The sequence below is a fragment of the Tachysurus fulvidraco genome, chromosome 15 (genome assembly GCF_022655615.1).
Source record: "Tachysurus fulvidraco isolate hzauxx_2018 chromosome 15, HZAU_PFXX_2.0, whole genome shotgun sequence".
NCBI classification, from domain to species: domain Eukaryota; kingdom Metazoa; phylum Chordata; class Actinopteri; order Siluriformes; family Bagridae; genus Tachysurus; species Tachysurus fulvidraco.
In genome coordinates, this window is record NC_062532.1 from 19,451,282 (window position 1) to 19,470,055 (window position 18,774).

The window sequence follows — 18,774 nt, forward strand, 5'->3', positions numbered from 1 at the left end:
TTTTAATCTACATTTAAACTGGGAAAGTGAGTCTATCTTATGTTCAGACTTCTTCAGACTTGGAGAAGCAAGCAAAAAAATTTAGAAGCAAGTACTTCAGAATATTGTTTAATGGCATGTTCATACGGTATCTTATAGAGAACTTATCAATCCTGAAGCATCACAACAATGCAAAGTTTTAGCATTTTATCAGGAGAAAATACTTGGAGGCATGCTTTAATATGAAAAAATACAACGACGTGGCCGAATACAGGGCACAATTACTGCTGACATTTATATGTTGGTTATTTTTGCTGTAATAGCATGTTTTATTTATGTGTTTTATTCCACTTATATCAAATAATATGAATTACATATATATCATATAGATTGATATATATCATCCATCTCATATGTCCTAGACCATTTGTAAATCACTGACTGTTAGCTTCTGTTATTACTTATGTGATAGCAGCGACAAACAGACGATCCCTCACCAGCTTTTTTATTTCTTTTAAAGTTTATAAGCCAATAAAAATCACATGATACACAAAAAATGTAAATATGTAAATTCCTTCCAACTGAAGACTTTCTCACAGTAAAAAACATACTGTTAAAAAACTGATACAAAGTGAATGATGAAAAAATATGTACATATTTGTATTTGTTCTTTATTAAATAGATATACTTTCAAAAATATATTTAAAATTATTAGAATTATTAGAAGCATTCTGGAAGTTTTGATTAGTCATTAGTCTGCTAAACATAGACGGCTCTGCTGGTTGTTTTTTAAGGCAACACATTTCTAACAGAGACATCTCATGTATTCGAGCACCATGTTTAGAATCCGTGGCTCCATTCTCATTTCCTGTGTATCATTAAGACACAGCACATTTGATGCTGTTACTTCACCCCTGTCATCACCTCACACGATTGGTGGTCTGATCATAACTGGGATCTCGCCTTATCTCAGTTCTCTGTCCCTGTGAGTCTGACCAGCTGGACTTCGCATTTCCAGGATGATGTCACACTCTTTGTTCGTGGCTCTAGCCGGCATATCTGGAGGTGTGTCAGGTGCCCTTCCTGCTAGTACCATAAAAAAAAGAGGGTGACTTACTAACTCCTGGAGTAGAGCTGAGGCTTTAAGACTTCATCTTTATTTGCTTAGATGATATAGAACTGTTAAATGCTTGATTCTGATTGGTCAAAAGGTGCTGATTCCTTTCAAAAAACAACAGCTAAATTTATAAAAACTTACATTACTAGTGATTTGGTGGAATTTTTACTGTCAATACATTTTTGTTAATTCCAGGCAGTGACCTTAGTATAGCGTCTCAATCACATGACATGCTAATATTATTTATTTTTTTGTCAAATTAACTTCATGACAGAGAAATATGTATGAGGCTGGCGAAGGAAAGACCAGGGTTTAACTTCCCAAAACATAAAACATTGGTAGTTTTAGCACGATGCTGAGGTATAAGTGTAATGAAGTATTTTGGGATGACCACGTGACCACATTTTGGACCGGATGCAGAACATTCTAAGGAACTTTCAAGCGCACCCTGAATCTTCATTTGTATGTGTTTACAGTTTTGAGTCATTTTTGATTGTCAAACATTTGACATGACTTTAGTAGTAGTCATAGTAGTGGTTTCAAATTTACTGGCTTGTTGAAACATTTTTTTTAATAGTGACATCATGTGAAATTCAGAGTTTTGAAGTTTTTTTTTTAATTAAATTCAATAAAATTAGCCTGTAATTTCTCTTACAGTTGAGGCATCTTATCCAAAACTGATTCTTTTTAAAAGTGAAGTGACGTGACACACGGCTAAGTACGGTGACCCATACTCAGAATTCGTTCTCTGCATTTGACCCATCCAAAGTGCGAACACACACAGCAGTGAACACACACACCGTGAACACACACCCGGAGCAGTGGGCAGCCATTTATGCTGCAGCGCCCGGGGAGCAGTTGGGGGGTTTGGTGCCTTGCTCAAGGGCACCTCAGTCGTGGGCGGCCCGAGACTTGAACCCACAACTTTAGGATTACGAGTCAGACTCTCTAACCATCAGGCCACGACTTGCCCCAAACGATTAGCGACGAGGATGGGATTAAATATGAAGTAAAAAAATAAAAAATAAAAAAAATAAAAACAAAACAGGCTTAATGTAGTTTAGGACATGAAATTGTCCTTTTTCTTTCATGATGTGTTGGTCCTGAATGTGTTAAGTGCTTCAATCAGTACTCAGTGACTCATATAGAGAATATAAGATATGATATAAAATGATATATAACACAACATGATCCTTTGAAGGGTGACAAACGGCTTTAAAACCCAGCTTGTACCTATAACTAAAACAAATAATAATAATAATAATAATAATAATAATAATAATAATAATAATAATAATAATAATAATATTTATTTCTGCAAGCTGGTGTATTGTAATTTGGTGCCATGGCAACGTATTGGGCATAACACATGGTCACACGATTAGTTGTGACGTAGATGTGACGTAATGACGTTCGTTCTCGTTATAAGTTAATTGAACGTGTTCTGGAATCGCTTTTTTTTCTTGCTTTCTTTCTTTTTTCTCTACTTCTGTTCTATCACAAGCGTCAGAACATTTCCTATAACGCCGAGCAGTCAGTCAGCACACCACACCGACTCTGATGTAATGAGAGTCATTTACTATCCGATGAATACTAACAGAATAAAAACTGATTAATATTACAATCATACTGACGTCTAGTGGTGAAATCTGGTACTGTTTTATCTTTTCTGTGTCTGAACTATACATTAGCTAGCATTGCTAACTGCTAAGGTATAGGCTTAGGGAAAAGGGGAAAAAAGTGAAAAACAGTTAGGAAAAGTTTAATATTTCAAGCTATGCTTATTTAGAACATTGCAAAACATTCTTTACCATGTTCAGACTTGGAGAAGCGGCTAAAAATTTTTTTAGAAGCAAGTACTATATAGATTAATGGCATGTTTATACGATATCTTACAGAGAACTTATCAATCCTGAAGCATCACAACAATGCAAAGTTTTAGCATTTTATCAGGAGAAAATACTTGGAGGCATGCTTTAATATGAAAAAATACAACGACGTGGCCGAATACAGGGCACAATCAATGCTGACATTTATATGTTTATAGGTGATTTTTGCTGTAATAGCATGTTTCATTTATGTGTTTTATTCCACTTATATAGAAACAATATGAATTACATATATATCATATAGATTGATATATGTCATACAACTCATATGTTAATAGAGTTAATGTTCTGGACTGATTGTAAGACACTGACTGTTAGCTTCTGTTATTACTTATGTTATAGCAGCGACAAACAGACTTTCCCTCACCAACGTGTCTTTTTTTTCCCTTCAGTTCATAAGCCAAAAAAAAAAAATATCACATGGTACACAAAAAATATAAATATGCAAATTCCTCCCTACTGAAGACTTTCACATGGAAAAAAAAAACGACTGATACACATATTGCTAACTGCTAACAGTTAGACACATATTGATAACTGCTAATTTTCCACAGTTCTTATAGAACATTGTTGAAAATGGTGGATGTACCGAACAACTTAGATGAAGAAGCAACGTCTTGCACTAGGTGCACTGTTTGCAGGTAGGACAAACACACATACACTAATAGATCGTGAATAAGGTTAACAGAGTTCTGAGAAACTTTAATATGTGTACGATCGTAGATTTTAATCTGGACACAATTAGCACGAGAAACACTGAGGTTTTTAACACCAGAGATGCCCACCTTCTTGTCTCGACCTGATGATGGCGACATGATTGAGGATTCTCTTGTGCAGCTTTTCCTGACCCACTTTCTGATCTCATTTAGCACACACAATTTGTAAGAAGGAATGTTATAAACCATATTTATTCATCAAATGTCTGAAAGGTAATCTTTATTTAGTAATCCAGCTGTCCCAACATCTTTTGCAGCAATACTGCCTGAAGGTTATCTTGCAGACATTTGCAACTCCTTTGGATATGGTTTATAATATTCTCGCTTACAACTTGTGTGTGTTAAACAGGCCGAGACACAGACGTGGGCATCACTGGAGTACCTATGTCACTCTATGTTCATATAAATGTTATTCATTTTACAGTATTGTATTGTTTATTGTGTTAATTGTGTCCAGAATTAAAAAATCTGACCATACACATGTTGAGGTTTCTCAGAACTTTTTTTGTGTGTGTGTTTGTACTACCTGCTAATTATGGACCTGGCAATATAGAATATTCTAGCTAATTTACACTTTTAAAAACAAAAAAAAACAAAGAAACAAACAAAAAGTCTAGACACAGAAAAGATAAAGCAGTACCTGATTCCACCACCAGACGGCACTATAACTGTAATATTAATCTGTTTTTATACTGTTGGGATTTATGGGTTTATACAAAGTATTTCTTGGATATTTTACACTTAGAATGATGTTTTTGAGTTAATATACAAGACGTGGTTAAGGGTTTATAGTGACTTTCTTCTACTAAAAATATTATGAAAAGATAAGGACTTGCTAAAGCCTAATTTATATTCAGCCTCAGAAAAAAAAAACTTCTTCATTTCTTAAAATTATGAAAATATGTTCTATAAAATGTCCACATAAAAAGAAATTAATGAGTCATTCAACCAATCAATTAACCAATCAATCAATGTAACAATACACGTATAAATTATACTTTTGTAATAACAACACCTATGAAAAAAACTCCATAAATTAATTAACCATAGTACATTTTATATCTTAAAAACTGTATAAGTAATAATAGATAATATTCATGAATGGAGAGGACAAAACACAAATTTATTCAGTCCTTTATACCTCTCTGTTCCTCAGAGGGATCCAGAAGAGTGATGCCACTGAGTGATGAACAGATTGATTTTTTTTTAATGGAAATAGATAAACTTACATGCTCCTATGATATCAACAAAAAAAGTGCAACCATCATCATCATCATCATCATCATCATTTATTTATTTATTTATTTTGTTTAACGTTTTAAAATGGTTTTAATTTGTATTTTCCTTTGTGATGAAAGTGCTACTTTCAGGTGACAGTGTTGTGGTGTCTTTGTATTAAACTTTTCACGTTGGATCACTTGCTGCCTAAAAATGGGAGTAAAACCTATTTAAAATAAACCTTAGTTTAAACGACTACTAATCTTAAAAAAGATGACTATGGCAAGCGATATTAGGAACAGCAACTGACAGCTTCATAGTACAGCAAAAAATAAAGACTTGTAAAATGTGTGATCACAGCTTTACTCTCTTGTAACCTCTCGTCATCATTTCCTCTACATTTCCAGCATTTGGCAGACGCCCTTATACAGAGCAACTTACATTATCTTATTTTTATACAACTGAGCAATTGAGGGTTAAGGGCCTTGCTCAGGGGCCCAAAGGTGGCAGCTCGGTGGACCTGGGATTGAACTCACAACCTTGTAATTGGTAGCCCAACACCTTAACCAATAGGCTACCATGTCAAGTCAAGTCAAGTCAATCAAGTCAAGAAGATTTTATTGTCATTTCCACCATATATAGCTGTTGCAGTACACAGTGAAATGAGACAAGGTTTATTCAGGACCAGGCTGCTACATAAAACAAAGACAGAGCTATAAGGACTTAGTAAGTTAGTCCTAGATACATAAAGTGCATCTGTGCAACCTGATGTCAACAGTGCAGGACAAAAAACAAAAAGACAGTGCAGGACAAAAGACAGTGGAAACAAAAAATACAAAACAATACATAAAAGACACAACACTAAAGCAGCACTGACCAGTGTAAATACTGTATGTTCATTCAATGTTACGTGTGCAGAAATACTGGAATGAACACGGTGTTATAGCAGCAGTTACATGAGGTATTGTAAAGGGTTGTGCAAAACAGCAATCGACTGAAATGTGAGACAGCAGGTGCAAAGAGCAAAAACAGTGCAAACCATGTAAAGCATGTAAACAGTTTGATGGATGTATATTGGAAGAGTGTTTATTGCCTTTAGCTTTGGTGAAGAGTGACTTCCTGGAGAACGATGCTTCCAATTCTGACTCTTTCAGGAATTCCTCATCATCTTTTAGCAGAAATAGAACACTGTGAATGCCAGTGTATCGTTCAGACAATCACATTTACACATATTTACATTTACATTTCTGGCATTTAGCAGACACCCTTATCCAAAGTGACTGACTCTTTCACAAAAGTGACTCAAGTGATGAGAGTCAAGTGATGAGAGTTACTTTGTTACTGAGATGAGTGACTGGAGTCATGAAAGTGACTTGAGTGACTGGAGCTGTGAAAGTGAGTTGAGTGACTGGAGCTATGAAAGTGACTTGAGTGACTGGAGTCACGAAAGTGACTCGAGTGACTGCAGCTGTGAAAGTGACTTGAGTGACTGCAGCTGTGAAAGTGACTTGAGCCACGATTGTGACTCTAGCGATGAGAGTCACAGAAGTTACACTGTTAGTGCCGAGATGCCCGCTGTCCAGTTTCATGATCTGGAACTAGAAGGTATGTTAGAATCCTCCATATGGAGAAAAACAATTTATACAATTGAGGGTTAAATGTCTTGCTCAGGGGCAAGGCAGTGGCAGCTCGCTGGACCAGGGAGTCGAACTCATGACCTTCTGATCATCATGTCACAATGGATTTATAATACACACTCCATTGTTTTGTTCGTGTCTGTTTCTTATCCAGTAGGTCCCTCATGGACCATAGATGACCGGTCCAGACCCTTCTTAAGACATCAGATGGTGATGCTGAGGAGCACATTTTAACATCAGGGCCTTTTTTTTATTTCTTCTTATGTTTAAGGCTTGCTTTGTCATCTCACCAACAGAATCTATGCTGGCTTTGTCTGAACTGCTCACTTGTTTACTACATAGTCAGACTACGTAGTGAGGTAGTGGATTGTTTCTGATGTTACACTCGGAAGCTGGGGCGTTTGAGCGGTTTTTTAACCCACGCCCACCAAAAAAAAAAATCTGCTTCGTCGGATTTGATTGGATTACACAGATTGTAGGCGGGACAACTTGGCCATTTTGGACAAAACGATTGGCTCAAATCTTACTTTGGACAACGCCCATGACGCGGCTGCCTTCAGTCCGGTGAAAGACGCCATTTTGTCGTTAGCGGTGACGAGGAGAACAGGGATATTGTTGGAAAGCAGCACTGAAAAGGTAAATATATAAATATATATATATAAAAAACACAGCGGTATCTATTCTCACACAGCTCGTGAAACAATTTAGAAAAAAAAACAAGATATTGTTTGTACACTATTATAAACATACATTCGAGGCTTAAATCTTAGCTGTTGAAAAATTAGCTTACGTTAGGAAAGGTATTTTGTTAGCATGTTAGCATCGGTTAGCTAAGCTAATATTTGACTTGCTAAACCTATAGCACAGGCGGCTAATACGTGAGGTGGCTTAACGTGTAGCTCGTTTCTAACACGACGTGTTTTCTACGTGTATATTCGTTTATCACGTATGAATGGATTGACTGATGTGTTTCCTTTTTCTTTAACTAACTGCCCCTGATTAGCTCCTGTGCTATGAACCGGCTAAGATACTCGGATATCTAGGAAGAAGAAGAAGAAGAAGAAGAAGAAGAAAAAAAATATAGGAAACAGGAAACGCGTTTGTGTTGCTCGGGAGGCGTTTATATAAAACTGTGAGGTGAATTAATTGCGAATAGAGAGTATATATTATATATATTATATATAAAAACACCGATGTGTATGTTAATGTGATCAGATATCGAGCTGGTGAAGTGAAGGCCTTGTGTTTCTGATGTGCGGGTCTAACGACGTCGATGGATTTCACAGCCGCATTATGTTGAGACCTGGAGCTTTTACAGCAGGATATTGATATTATTTTGAACAATTAAAAACCTCAGACAAGCCGCATATAACGTGTTAAACGATTATAAACATAATCGTGTGTATATATTCGTGTCTATATATCTCTGTATTTTGAATTAACGCTGACGCTGTTCGTGAGTTGATGTCGGTGCTGATCTGAGATCAGTTAAAGCGAAGCTAAATGTGTTATTATTATTATTATTTATACTGAAATGTTTGGGAACAGGTGTCGTATTTTAGTTATTCCTTCGAGATCTTTTCATTTGTGTCCCCTGCTGACGTCACTGGGAGGGAGGGGGGCATTTAGGCATTTAAAGGTGGAGGTAAATAAGAGTGTCCAAAGAGTATGAATGAAACGGGTCAGATTTTTGCTGGGGTTTGTTTTTTTGGACACTCGTTAATTTACTACCATTTTTACTACGATGTGATGTTAATGAGATTTTGAAAAATGAATAATGGAGGTGTTGGGACTCAAAGTCCCAGAATGCAGTGCAGCTGTATGAACATTATGGATGATATAGGAATCTATTAGCCTAAATGTAAATGTCGACAAGTCGTTTTTGTCTCTGAATTCGTATGGTACGTTGTTTGTATTCCACAACTGAACATCACGTTGATTATGAATATCCCTGAGTTCATGGAGTATGTAGTGTTGAGTTCGTATAATTGGTGTCTTTTGAACACTAGTTACTTAACCGCATAGTCAGCATTTTTCTGTAATGTGTTTGATCCTCATTTCATACCGAATAGCAGTGTTACCTTGTACATGTTTGATCAGATATCGTTATATGCTGTAAAGGTTATGATCCTGAAACGGACTGCGGTGGCTGAAGGCTCTGGGTTGTTGATCAGAAGATCAGGGATCAAGACACATCATTGCCAAGCTGCCACTGTCGGGTCCTTGACCTTATCCAAGGCTTTTATCCCTCTCGGTTCCATGATACAGGGGGCTGTATCATGGCTGACCCTATGATTTGAACCCTACCTCCAATGTTGGGATAATCAAAGATAAATTTTTTTGTGCTGTCATGTATATGTGACAAGTAAAATCTGCTTCTTCTTCTTCTAAAATATGCTGGCTTTTATGTTTTGCATTAACGGGCAACGGATGCGTGGTTTACGTGCCGGCAGGGTATTAGGTCTAGTGACATGGGATTCCAGTATAAAAATGGTAAATTTCCTGCTGCAAAGAGGAGCAATTAACATAACGCAAACTAACAGCCAACAAAAATTTTGCCCGTTGCATCTGGCTTGACAAGATGAAAAATAGCACTCGATACGCTGGTCTTAGTCTATCTTAGTCCCAGAGTGTGGCGCAACCTCGACGTTGTTAGACGAAATGGTGTCATGTGCTTGGCTCAAAGCTCTCAAATCCTAGAGCTTCAACTATGTCACATTGCACATGGTTTTGTTTACTCTGACGTGATCACACAAGATGCCTGGAAACTAGATGCCCCTCTAGATTGGGTGCAGATGCAGTGTACCAGTGATTACAGATCGGGGATATTCGCTATGATTTTTATTTTTTTTTTTACCAAAAAAAAACACCCTTTGTAGCTTTTCTTTTATCTGTCCCGTGTCAAATTTTCTAGCTTATCTTTTCTCTTAAAAAAAAAAAGATCGACCAGCAGGACGCCCATGTGTCTGCTTTTTGGTTGCGTCATGCTTGACTGAATTACAGAAGACAGTCAGGTGAAGACGTCTGTCCCGAACCTGTTAAATTGTCTTGCGATCCGTAGATCATCAGGAGCATTCGCTTGACTGGAAATCCATACAAATGTTCTCTAGAAGGAAAGATAAGCATTGGGATTGTCTGTTGGTTGTGCGAGCTTTGCGCCAGTAGTTGCGGTCCTCATGGGAGGAGGTCAGCCTCGTTTTTACACCGACCAAGACATTCGCAAAAGACTCGTTACCTGCCGTGCCTTCCTTCTCTTGTCCTTTACAGTCAATAATTAATCCTTCATGGACCTCGTGAATTAGTCATGAGGCTCAGTTTGTCATCGGTGATGATTTGAAAAGAGCCGATGGTGCCATACCAGAATAAACAATGGACTTTTTTTCATGGTGCCTGTGAACAAAAACGCTGCTAGAAACATTTTCATATGCAATTAGAAATCGGTGTTAAATCACTGACCCCAGCGCGTAGTACTTTTTTGACACAAAGTGTTTTACATGATTGTTAAATGTAAAACAAAAAAAAATAATTGAGGAACCCTTTAGAAATGAATTTGTTGCTCCTCTTTACTCTTTTATTGCTTATTTCCTCATGTACACACTCTTCCATAATTACCGGCACTCTCGATAAAGATTCGTTTAAAATTATTCGAAATATCTCCGTTGTTAATTATCGCTTGTTCTGATACTTGGAATATGAAATGATTTTAATCTTTAGCGGAAATACGCTATAATCAATATAAGAAAAACCTTATCAAAAAAACGAGAAGGCACTTCAGGACCTGATTGTATGACTAACTAGGATAAGGAAATAAAAAAAAAAGGTGTCTTCGGTAACGTTTATCACTTATTTTATCTCTAAGTATGTAAATGAACCAGCTTCACCCAGGTCCACTTACTTATTCCTTTCTGTAGGGTGTGGATCAATGTGTAGGCTGATCTCTTAGTATTCAGTGTCTGCATGTGGTAAAGCAAATCTACACGTCTCACACCCCTCATGCCTGTGTGTGAGTGTGTGTTTCCAGTATGAGTCAGTGTTCCAGTGCACTTCCTCATAGCTATGCCGCCGTTTTTTGTGCTCTCGCTCCGTCTGTGTGCTGCAGATGTAAACCAGGTGATGAACAAGTGCAAGATTTAGTCATTCAAGAGACATTTTATCTGTTCGTCACCACATGAGTTGGGAACGTGAAACCTAGCAGTTTACTGTCACTAGCGCGAGAAAATGAGGAAATACAATTACTTTTGCTAACACTGGAATTTGTAATCAATTGTTAAAATGCTGAATGTGTTACTGGAAACATTACCATGGGTTGTGATTTGTGACCTTCCTTTATCTTAATTAGTTGCTGAATGGAAGTGATTTCATCTGCATTCAGAAAGTAGGGACTGGAAAATGTTCATATCATTTTCGTTGGACAATCATTTCTAATTAACATTTACGGCATTTAGCAGACACCCTTATCCAGAGTGACTTGTAGCTGAGGGTTAAGGGCCTTGATCAGGGGCCCACCACTGGGGTTCGAACCCATGACCTTCCGATCAGTAGCCCAACACCTTAACCACTGAGCTATCACATCCCACAATTTAAAGCGAGGCTGTATCTGTGAATACACAACCATGACCCCACCCGTTGTCTCATTGTGTTTGGTGTTTTAAAGGTTTGTTATTTTTATGCCTCGTCACTGAGCTATTTGATGAAAGAACGGAAGCACAATAATGGCAGGGACGCCGAGGGTTATTCACATATCCCGTACCTGGTAACGAGCATTTTGCACATTTCTCACCCGTATGTAAACTGCTCTTAATTTCTATTTAATTACCGTATGTTTTAATTGTTCTGCAATTTCTGGTGCACGCTCCCAAGAATTTCACTCACCATGGCACATGTGCTGTTGTGATGTGACCATAAAAGTGACTTGACTTGACTTATCCCATCCTGTACACATTCGGGTTACTCAGGACTTAATTCCGTAATCAGTGTTGTCTGAGTGCTGAGCAGTTTATCAGCAAGTATCAGCACAGAAATGTCATTATTCGAACTTATAGCCGTTTACTTATTTACTCCGCTCTTACTGGCCAGTATTGCCATCTAATCTAATCTAATCTCACCTGTGGGTATAAGGGTGAATTTTAAAGGTGCTAGAATGTTTGATGGATTTTAATAGATGGTATGCGAGAATACCGACTGTGGTAACTGTCGTTCGGGTCGAACGGTTTGTCGGTTTTGCCACTGAAAAGATGTCCCTGCAACTTTCAAATCTAATTTTAACTCCGTGTGTCTTTTCACTCTCACTTCTTGTTTCTTTTTTTTTTTTGAATGCAATTCTGCAACCTCGAGTGAGGTTTTTTCCACAGCCTTAAGCCTGTTTGACCTCCATTTAAGCATGCTTGACTCATTAAAACACTGAAGAAAAATTCAAAATCATTTGTGTATACATATTAGTGTTAACTTTTATTACTCATTTGATAAGAGTATTACAATGCAACGCTAATGTCATATAGCGGCAAGTTGTAATCCATACAGTATTGTGGCTGGGTCTTGTCCTGGCGGGAGCGCGTGCCGGGTCCTGTCCTGGTCTTCTCCCACGATCAAATCATGAATAGGCCTTGGTTGTCCAGTCCAAGAGTGCAAATTAGGCTGTGCTCTGTGTCTGGGAGGTAAGATGTTCTCTCTCCCCTTGTCACAGAGACACTAGCCAATCCTGGTCGTGTGTGAGCTTGTGCATGCAACACCTTTTACAGAGTGTGTTGCTCTGCCTCATGACACATCATTATTTTGTTATTTTCATAACAGCCATTATTTTCTTTGAAGGGGGCACATGATGGCTTTCATCATATTTTATATTTTATATATCACCCTCACCCCCACCCCGTTTACCCTACTAACACGTCATCTGTGCTACAGTGCAAATCCACAAGACAAACCACATGCGACATGAGCCACCAGGCACTAGGCAGCGTAACCTTTGTGATGCACAGCTGCACTTGACATTTAAATCGTAGAGTCAGATTTAATAGCTCTTTGTATAGGTTTGTCTGTTTTCTTGTAAATGTTGAGATCTTTCAGCATCTTTATCTTTTCTTTATTTTGTTTCCATTTTCGTGGAGTCCGCCTCTGTTTTTCTGGGAACAGGCTGTCCTGTGTCTTAAACACTACCTTCTATGTATTCCCTGTTGAATTCGCAGTGCATCATGGGAATCCTACTCCCTGTCTTGTTCGTAAGCGTTTTGTTAGTTTTCGATAATTGAGAATAAAACATTTAGTACGCCGTGTAGGGAGCAGGGCACCGTTTCAGACACGGCGTTAACCCACACGGCTTCATGCAGCGGTGCTTCCTGTTTACATGCAGGATTATAAAAGCCTGCTTTTGTTCCATGTAAACTTTAAAACTGACGAAAGCAAGGAGCTGATCATTTTACTACGTTCTCCTGTGAGGTTCAGGAATGATTTTAAAAAATACGATTCGATTTTCCAAAATATTTTCGCGTTCACGTAGAAGACGTCCTTGTCCTGGGATTCATAACCTGCTTGACAGAAGATAAGCGATCCTCCTGTCTGATTAATTCAGAACACCGCTGTCTCCTTTTACAGGCCGATCAGGTTTCTGGTTACCTGCAGTGGCCTACATTCACCACATCACTGACCTCATTGTTCTTCCTCTTCTCTCTACTGTTAGATCAGCGAAGCTGTGCTGAGCTCTAGCCTTTTTCCCCTAAACACAGCACAGGGTTTTGACACTCAGCAATCTTTGCCATTTCAACTTAATTTTTGAGGAAAGCTTCTATCTAACAGCTTATCTGTGGTCTACGGTTAGTAGTACTAGAGTAAAATCAGGCTACTACCATGTGGCTAATCAGTGGCTATGACACTCAGCAGAGAAGCAAAAAAAAAATGTCCACGAAAGATCGACGATGAGGAAAATGCTATTAGTGACGCGGTCTAGCAGCAGGCACATGTATGATCATCCGCCAATATCGAGTGACAAATCGCTCATTCCTGAGTGTGGGTGCTCTCAATATTAGAATAATGTCATGGGCTTACGGTATTATTTTTCCATTTTATAACGCCGTCCTGTAATTCTTCTTCCTTAGAAAGACACGTTTCAGAAGAGTTTGTCACTACTGGTGTTTTGTGCGAAGCCACTTCCCAACGCTTCCGAGTTCTGTTAACTACAGCTGGAAAATTCCTCATCGTCCCTCATTCCTGCTTTGTGCTTATTGTTATACGTATTTAGAAGATAGCTCTGTTAGGCTTTGTCCAAACCACACAATAGTCACAGTTCACAAAGTTCACACTGTTCTAATTTAAACAAAGTTAACATATATATATATATATATATGCGCTGTTCTGAGCTCGTAAATTTTGTCTCCTTCAGATCTTCCACCATGGGGAACATGTTTGCAGGCCTCTTTAAGAATCTCTTCGGGAAGAAAGAGATGCGAATCCTGATGGTGGGTTTGGATGCTGCTGGCAAAACCACCATCCTGTACAAACTCAAACTGGGCGAGATCGTCACCACCATCCCCACTATCGGTGAGCGGCGCCAACCGATTATTATCCTACGATTTAAAGCAGTTTCTGTTTCGTTCGATAGAAACGCTCATTTATATTTGTTTGATATATTTTACGTATTTTAACATTTAATCGAACAGGATCGTGAACGAGCTCGTCATGCGGTTGTACCAGAAGCCGTCGTCGTCACATCCTAAAATATTAAAATTAATTAATTACAATATTAGTAATATTGATTACATTAATAATAACTCTAAAGATAAAATATTAATAATATCTCTAAACAGTTTAGAGATTTTTTTTGCCTATGTTTGAGGTTGATACACCTCGGTAGTAATGTACGAAACGGTGTCTTACTCATTAGCGTCTATAACGACGCCGTATAATATACGGCGATGTATAACGTGCAGCGCTGTTTAAAGTTCAGCCACTAAATCAGTTCAAACAGATTTGTTTTATGAAATTTATATTTTAAAAAAATAAATTGAAGCAGGTTGGTAAAATAATGTGCCTGCTTTCATGTAAAACACTAAATCTGAACATCTGGATTTTGATATGTCTTTGGTTCACTTTTTTTTTGCCTTCGGATGCGAAAATATCATGAAGCACCATTCTGTCGGTCCCTCACATTTCAGCGTAGAGGATCGAGTGTGTATTTCTCTTCTCTCTCTGACGTTCTTTCTTCTCTTTCTGCAGGTTTTAACGTAGAGACAGTAGAATATAAAAACATTAGCTTCACGGTTTGGGACGTCGGCGGTCAGGACAAGATCCGGCCGCTGTGGAGGCACTACTTCCAGAACACACAAGGTCGGTCCGTGTATTTGAGGAAAAAAAACACGTACTTTAATCGAGACGAAAGGAAGGAATTAAATGTCTTGCGTGTCTCATTCTGTGCGTGTTTGTCAGGTCTGATCTTCGTGGTGGACAGTAACGACAGGGAGCGAGTGAACGAGGCGAGAGAGGAGTTGACAAGGATGCTGGCTGAAGATGAGCTCAGAGATGCCGTGTTGCTTGTTTTTGCCAACAAACAGGTGAGTGAGAGAAAAAGAGAGAGGAAAGGAGAGAACACTTCAGATCGTGGCTTTGGCCGATCAATCGAGCTCTGTTACGTTTTCAGAGTCGTTTGCTCACTAAATAACCGTTTGATACAAACCTTTTAAAGCACCTTTTTTTCAAATGATCTCAAACCCTATGCTAAATGCCTCCGATCACCAGGAGCTGTAGGTACACTCGGGTGGGTTTAAAGGGCTTTTTACTCCTGGTCACTTCAGGCGTTTTCTGTGATCAGATAGCTATCCGATGGTAAAAAGACCAGGTCTAAATGCCCTCAAACGGTTTCAAGACGGATATAAATCTGATCGTTCAAACCCCTTCAGGAGGTGGTCTGGGACGCGTTTCAGATGAAACTGGACAGGTGTAAATGAATGTGGTTGTTGAAGCCACATACGTCAGCGCTATACTCCACCCAAACGGAAGTACGTCACTCGCAGGTGATCTTTCACCCAGGCGTCTCGTCGGGTCTTAAAACGCGCTGCTGCCGCCAGCGAAAACGCAGCAAACAGTAAACGCTGTTTTTTGTAGCATAACCGTCGTAACGAGTTTTTATGTCTTCTTTTTGATCGCGTTCTGAAAACCGCATCCACCAAAGCGTGTTCCATTTCAAATATCCCCCGGAAATGAGGTCAAATATATTAGCATTTTGGGCGGGAGTAGAAAGATCGGATCGACTTCCGATTCGCCGAGACACATTTATGTGGCTGATGTAAATGGAACAGTTTTAACAAATCAGATAGCTATGGGATCAGAGAAAACACACGAAGTGACCAGGTGTAAAAAGGCCCAAAGTCACGCTGTTTGATGCTGATTGGTTACGCATTCACAACAAACGTTTTTCTGTTATTAAATGCGCTGTGCTCTCGACTAGCATTCACCTAATGTTTCACTTTCTGATATCTGGATAAGCAACTAACACGACTGTACAGTAGCAACTGTTATCTTTTAATGCTTTATTTTTCAGAAGAAAAGTAAACAGATGAGAATCTATAGTAGTTTAATATATCTTGTAGTTTCAAAAACTCGAGTTGCAGGTGTACAGACGACGGTTTCCGTCGGTTTCTACCGACCCGCTTCGGTCTGGCGTAACGCGTTAATACTCTAGAAGTAAACGTCCTCTGCTTTTATATAATATTCATAATACACACTGAAAATAACACACAGTTTGGTTTGTTGTTGGTTTCACAAAAACACCCACAAGCTGACTTATCAAACACATCTCTCTTTTTCTTAACCATCTGGAATGCGACTTCACACAGTGCTTTTATTTGTTGTTGTTTGACGTTTTCGTTTCAGCATATCTATCAAAATGGAGCTTTAACATTTCACCTCCTCTCTCTCTCTCTCTCTCTCTCTCTCTCTCTCTCTCTCTCTCTCTCTCTCTCTCTCTCTCTCTCTCTCTCTCTCTCTCTTCTTCCCCTCTCCACCCCCACAGGATCTGCCTAACGCTATGAACGCAGCAGAGATCACAGACAAACTGGGTCTGCACTCACTGCGGCACCGCAACTGGTATATCCAGGCCACATGCGCTACCAGCGGAGACGGGCTCTACGAAGGCCTCGACTGGCTCTCCAACCAGCTGAAAAACGCTAAATGATCCATTCCACTCACCTCTCTGTGCTCTGTGTGTGTGTGTGTGTGTGATGTGCGTGTGTGTGTGCGCAATGAGAATGGCGGCGCTGGATTTAGTCTCTCGGTCACTCACTTTATCCATCCTTTTCTTTCGTTTGGTTCTGTAGACTTTAGAGGCTCTCCCCAGTGCTGACTTGTGTACACACACATGCCAGGATGGAAGTGTGTGTGTGTGAGTGTGAAGTGAGAGTGGGAGCAGCTCTGCTGTGCCTTCGGATGCACATGCTCTCCTCGTACAGCTCGCTTCTCTCTCTCTCTCTCTCTCTCTCTCTCTCTCTCTCTCTCTCTCTCTCTCTCTCTCTCCCTCCCGCTCTCTCTCTCCCTTTCTCTCTCTCTCTCTTTGTCTCTCTGTTTCTTCATATCCCACATCTCCCCGGTTTTCACGAAGCAAAGAATGACCCAGGATGCTGAATGTTTTATTGACCTACACACAGAATAAAGTAGTATATTGAAGAAAAAAAAATAAAATCTTGATTTCCATCCTCCGATGATAAACCGTCACGCATGTCTAAGATGTTACGAGTCTCTGTCACCGTTTTTTGCCCCACTTATGATGAAACTCATTGTAACCTGCATCAGGTTGGGAGAAAAAAAAAAAAAAAAAAAAAGCAAGAAAAAGACAATAAAATAACGTTATCCATCCTAGATCCTTCTTTGCTTTATTTTAGAAACGAGGCTCATGAGGTTGCCATGAACATTTTGCTGTTTCCTGAGGCATATTGAGGCCTGACTAGCGTCCTAAAAAACAAAAAACACCCCGGTGTTTTTGACTGAAGTACACGGTCGTCAGTTCTAGATAACAGGAAGTAAAGCGGTTGAAATATTTCACCTCGTGTTCTAATGTAGCTAACAGTAAGTGGATGATAAAAGCATGGTTTCCATTTAGTCCTAATTAGTGACATGGCAGCATTTTTTTTTTCTTTTTTTTTTTTTTTACCGAACTCACACTTTAAAGTGTCAACATTTGTTCAGCATCTGTTTTTGAGCTCGAGCGGAGACCTCTGAAGGAGCAGTGAGGCTGTTTTAAAGCTGCTCCCACTCTTGATTTTTCATTCTTTTCTTTATCTTTTTTTTTTAAATTAGATGTTGTACCCCATCTTCGACCTCGCGAAAGTCAAAACATCCATCTTTTTTAAATGCTGCAGAACGATAATCTGTAACCGATCATAAAAAGTGTGAAGAGCGCCGGATCGGATGGTATCAAAGCAGATCGGGGGACGTCGTCTTTACACCCGTGCGAGTTCGCCTCGCTGTGTCCGTATAACCGGTTTAATCCACGCGCTCACTGCTTTTACACTCTCATCTTTTTTCCCCCCTCTTCTTTCATTCGTCTCGGGTTATCGATCGGCCCCTTTTGGAAATAAATGAATAAGATAAAAATGCATCAAACTGACAGATTCTCTTCTTTTATCTCCATCCCAAAGGCTTCTGCAAACGTTTCATTTGCTTTCGATATAAACCAACGACCCAAAGGTCTCAGCGGGTGAACATGCCCCCCCTCATCAGATCCACGACTGGATGTTTTTGTCCAGATATTTCATTTTCTTTCCTTTCTGTTTTCTTTTTCTTTTAAACAACACACCAAAACTAATCAGTTTCCAAAAAGTCTACTAGGTTTTTTTTTTTTTTTTGCTTTTTATTAAAATGATCTTGTCTTGTAGATCTAATGTAGTGGATGACATTAAACCGATTTCTTTGAATGATGCATCATCTGTCTGGAGAGTAAATAAAATGTGTAAGAAAATGTATTTTAGCTAGCCTCTTCATTTAGCTACCCTATGTTCTGATGTGAAGCTTTAATTTGAAGAGTTTATGTTAAGAAGAAAAAAAAACGCAAAAATAAAGTGTGCATATGGCTGTTGTTGTTTTTTTTTCCTTTTTCTTCTTTTCTTAGATTTTCCTTTCTCTTTTTTTGTTTCTAGCTTTTTTAACCCATCTTGTAACATCTGAGAAATGCACTATAATAAAGAGATCTCTATTACAAAACTTGTTTCTATTCATTTGCATACAATGAATGGTGCATA

The 18,774-nt window shown here is 38.9% G+C and overlaps 1 protein-coding gene across 2 annotated transcripts; it reads left to right on the plus strand.

Annotated features, from left to right (window-relative positions):
* The first annotated feature begins 7,042 nt into the window (after positions 1 to 7,042).
* arf2a (ADP-ribosylation factor 2a) lies at positions 7,043 to 18,736 on the plus strand. 2 transcript variants are annotated; one of them, XM_047800808.1, is made up of 5 exons: positions 7,043 to 7,192; positions 13,929 to 14,086; positions 14,762 to 14,872; positions 14,972 to 15,096; positions 16,554 to 18,736. In XM_047800808.1, the coding sequence occupies exons 2-5, from the start codon at positions 13,939 to 13,941 to the stop codon at positions 16,713 to 16,715; spliced, it is 546 nt and encodes a 181-aa protein (XP_047656764.1). In that variant the 5' UTR covers positions 7,043 to 7,192; positions 13,929 to 13,938; the 3' UTR covers positions 16,716 to 18,736. The 2 variants fall into 2 exon arrangements, with proteins under 2 accessions (XP_047656764.1, XP_047656765.1); XM_047800809.1 differs by lacking the exon at positions 7,043 to 7,192 and adding an exon at positions 7,675 to 7,693.
* The last annotated feature ends 38 nt before the right edge of the window (positions 18,737 to 18,774 follow it).

Excerpts from the sequence above, each read along its gene's own strand:
- arf2a (XM_047800808.1), top strand. The coding sequence starts at position 13,939 with ATGGGGAACATGTTTGCAGGCCTCTTTAAGAATCTCTTCGGGAAGAAA. Across the intron at positions 14,087-14,761 it reads CACCACCATCCCCACTATCG|GTTTTAACGTAGAGACAGTA; the intron begins GTGAGCGGCGCC and ends CTCTTTCTGCAG. Across the intron at positions 14,873-14,971 it reads CTACTTCCAGAACACACAAG|GTCTGATCTTCGTGGTGGAC; the intron begins GTCGGTCCGTGT and ends CGTGTTTGTCAG.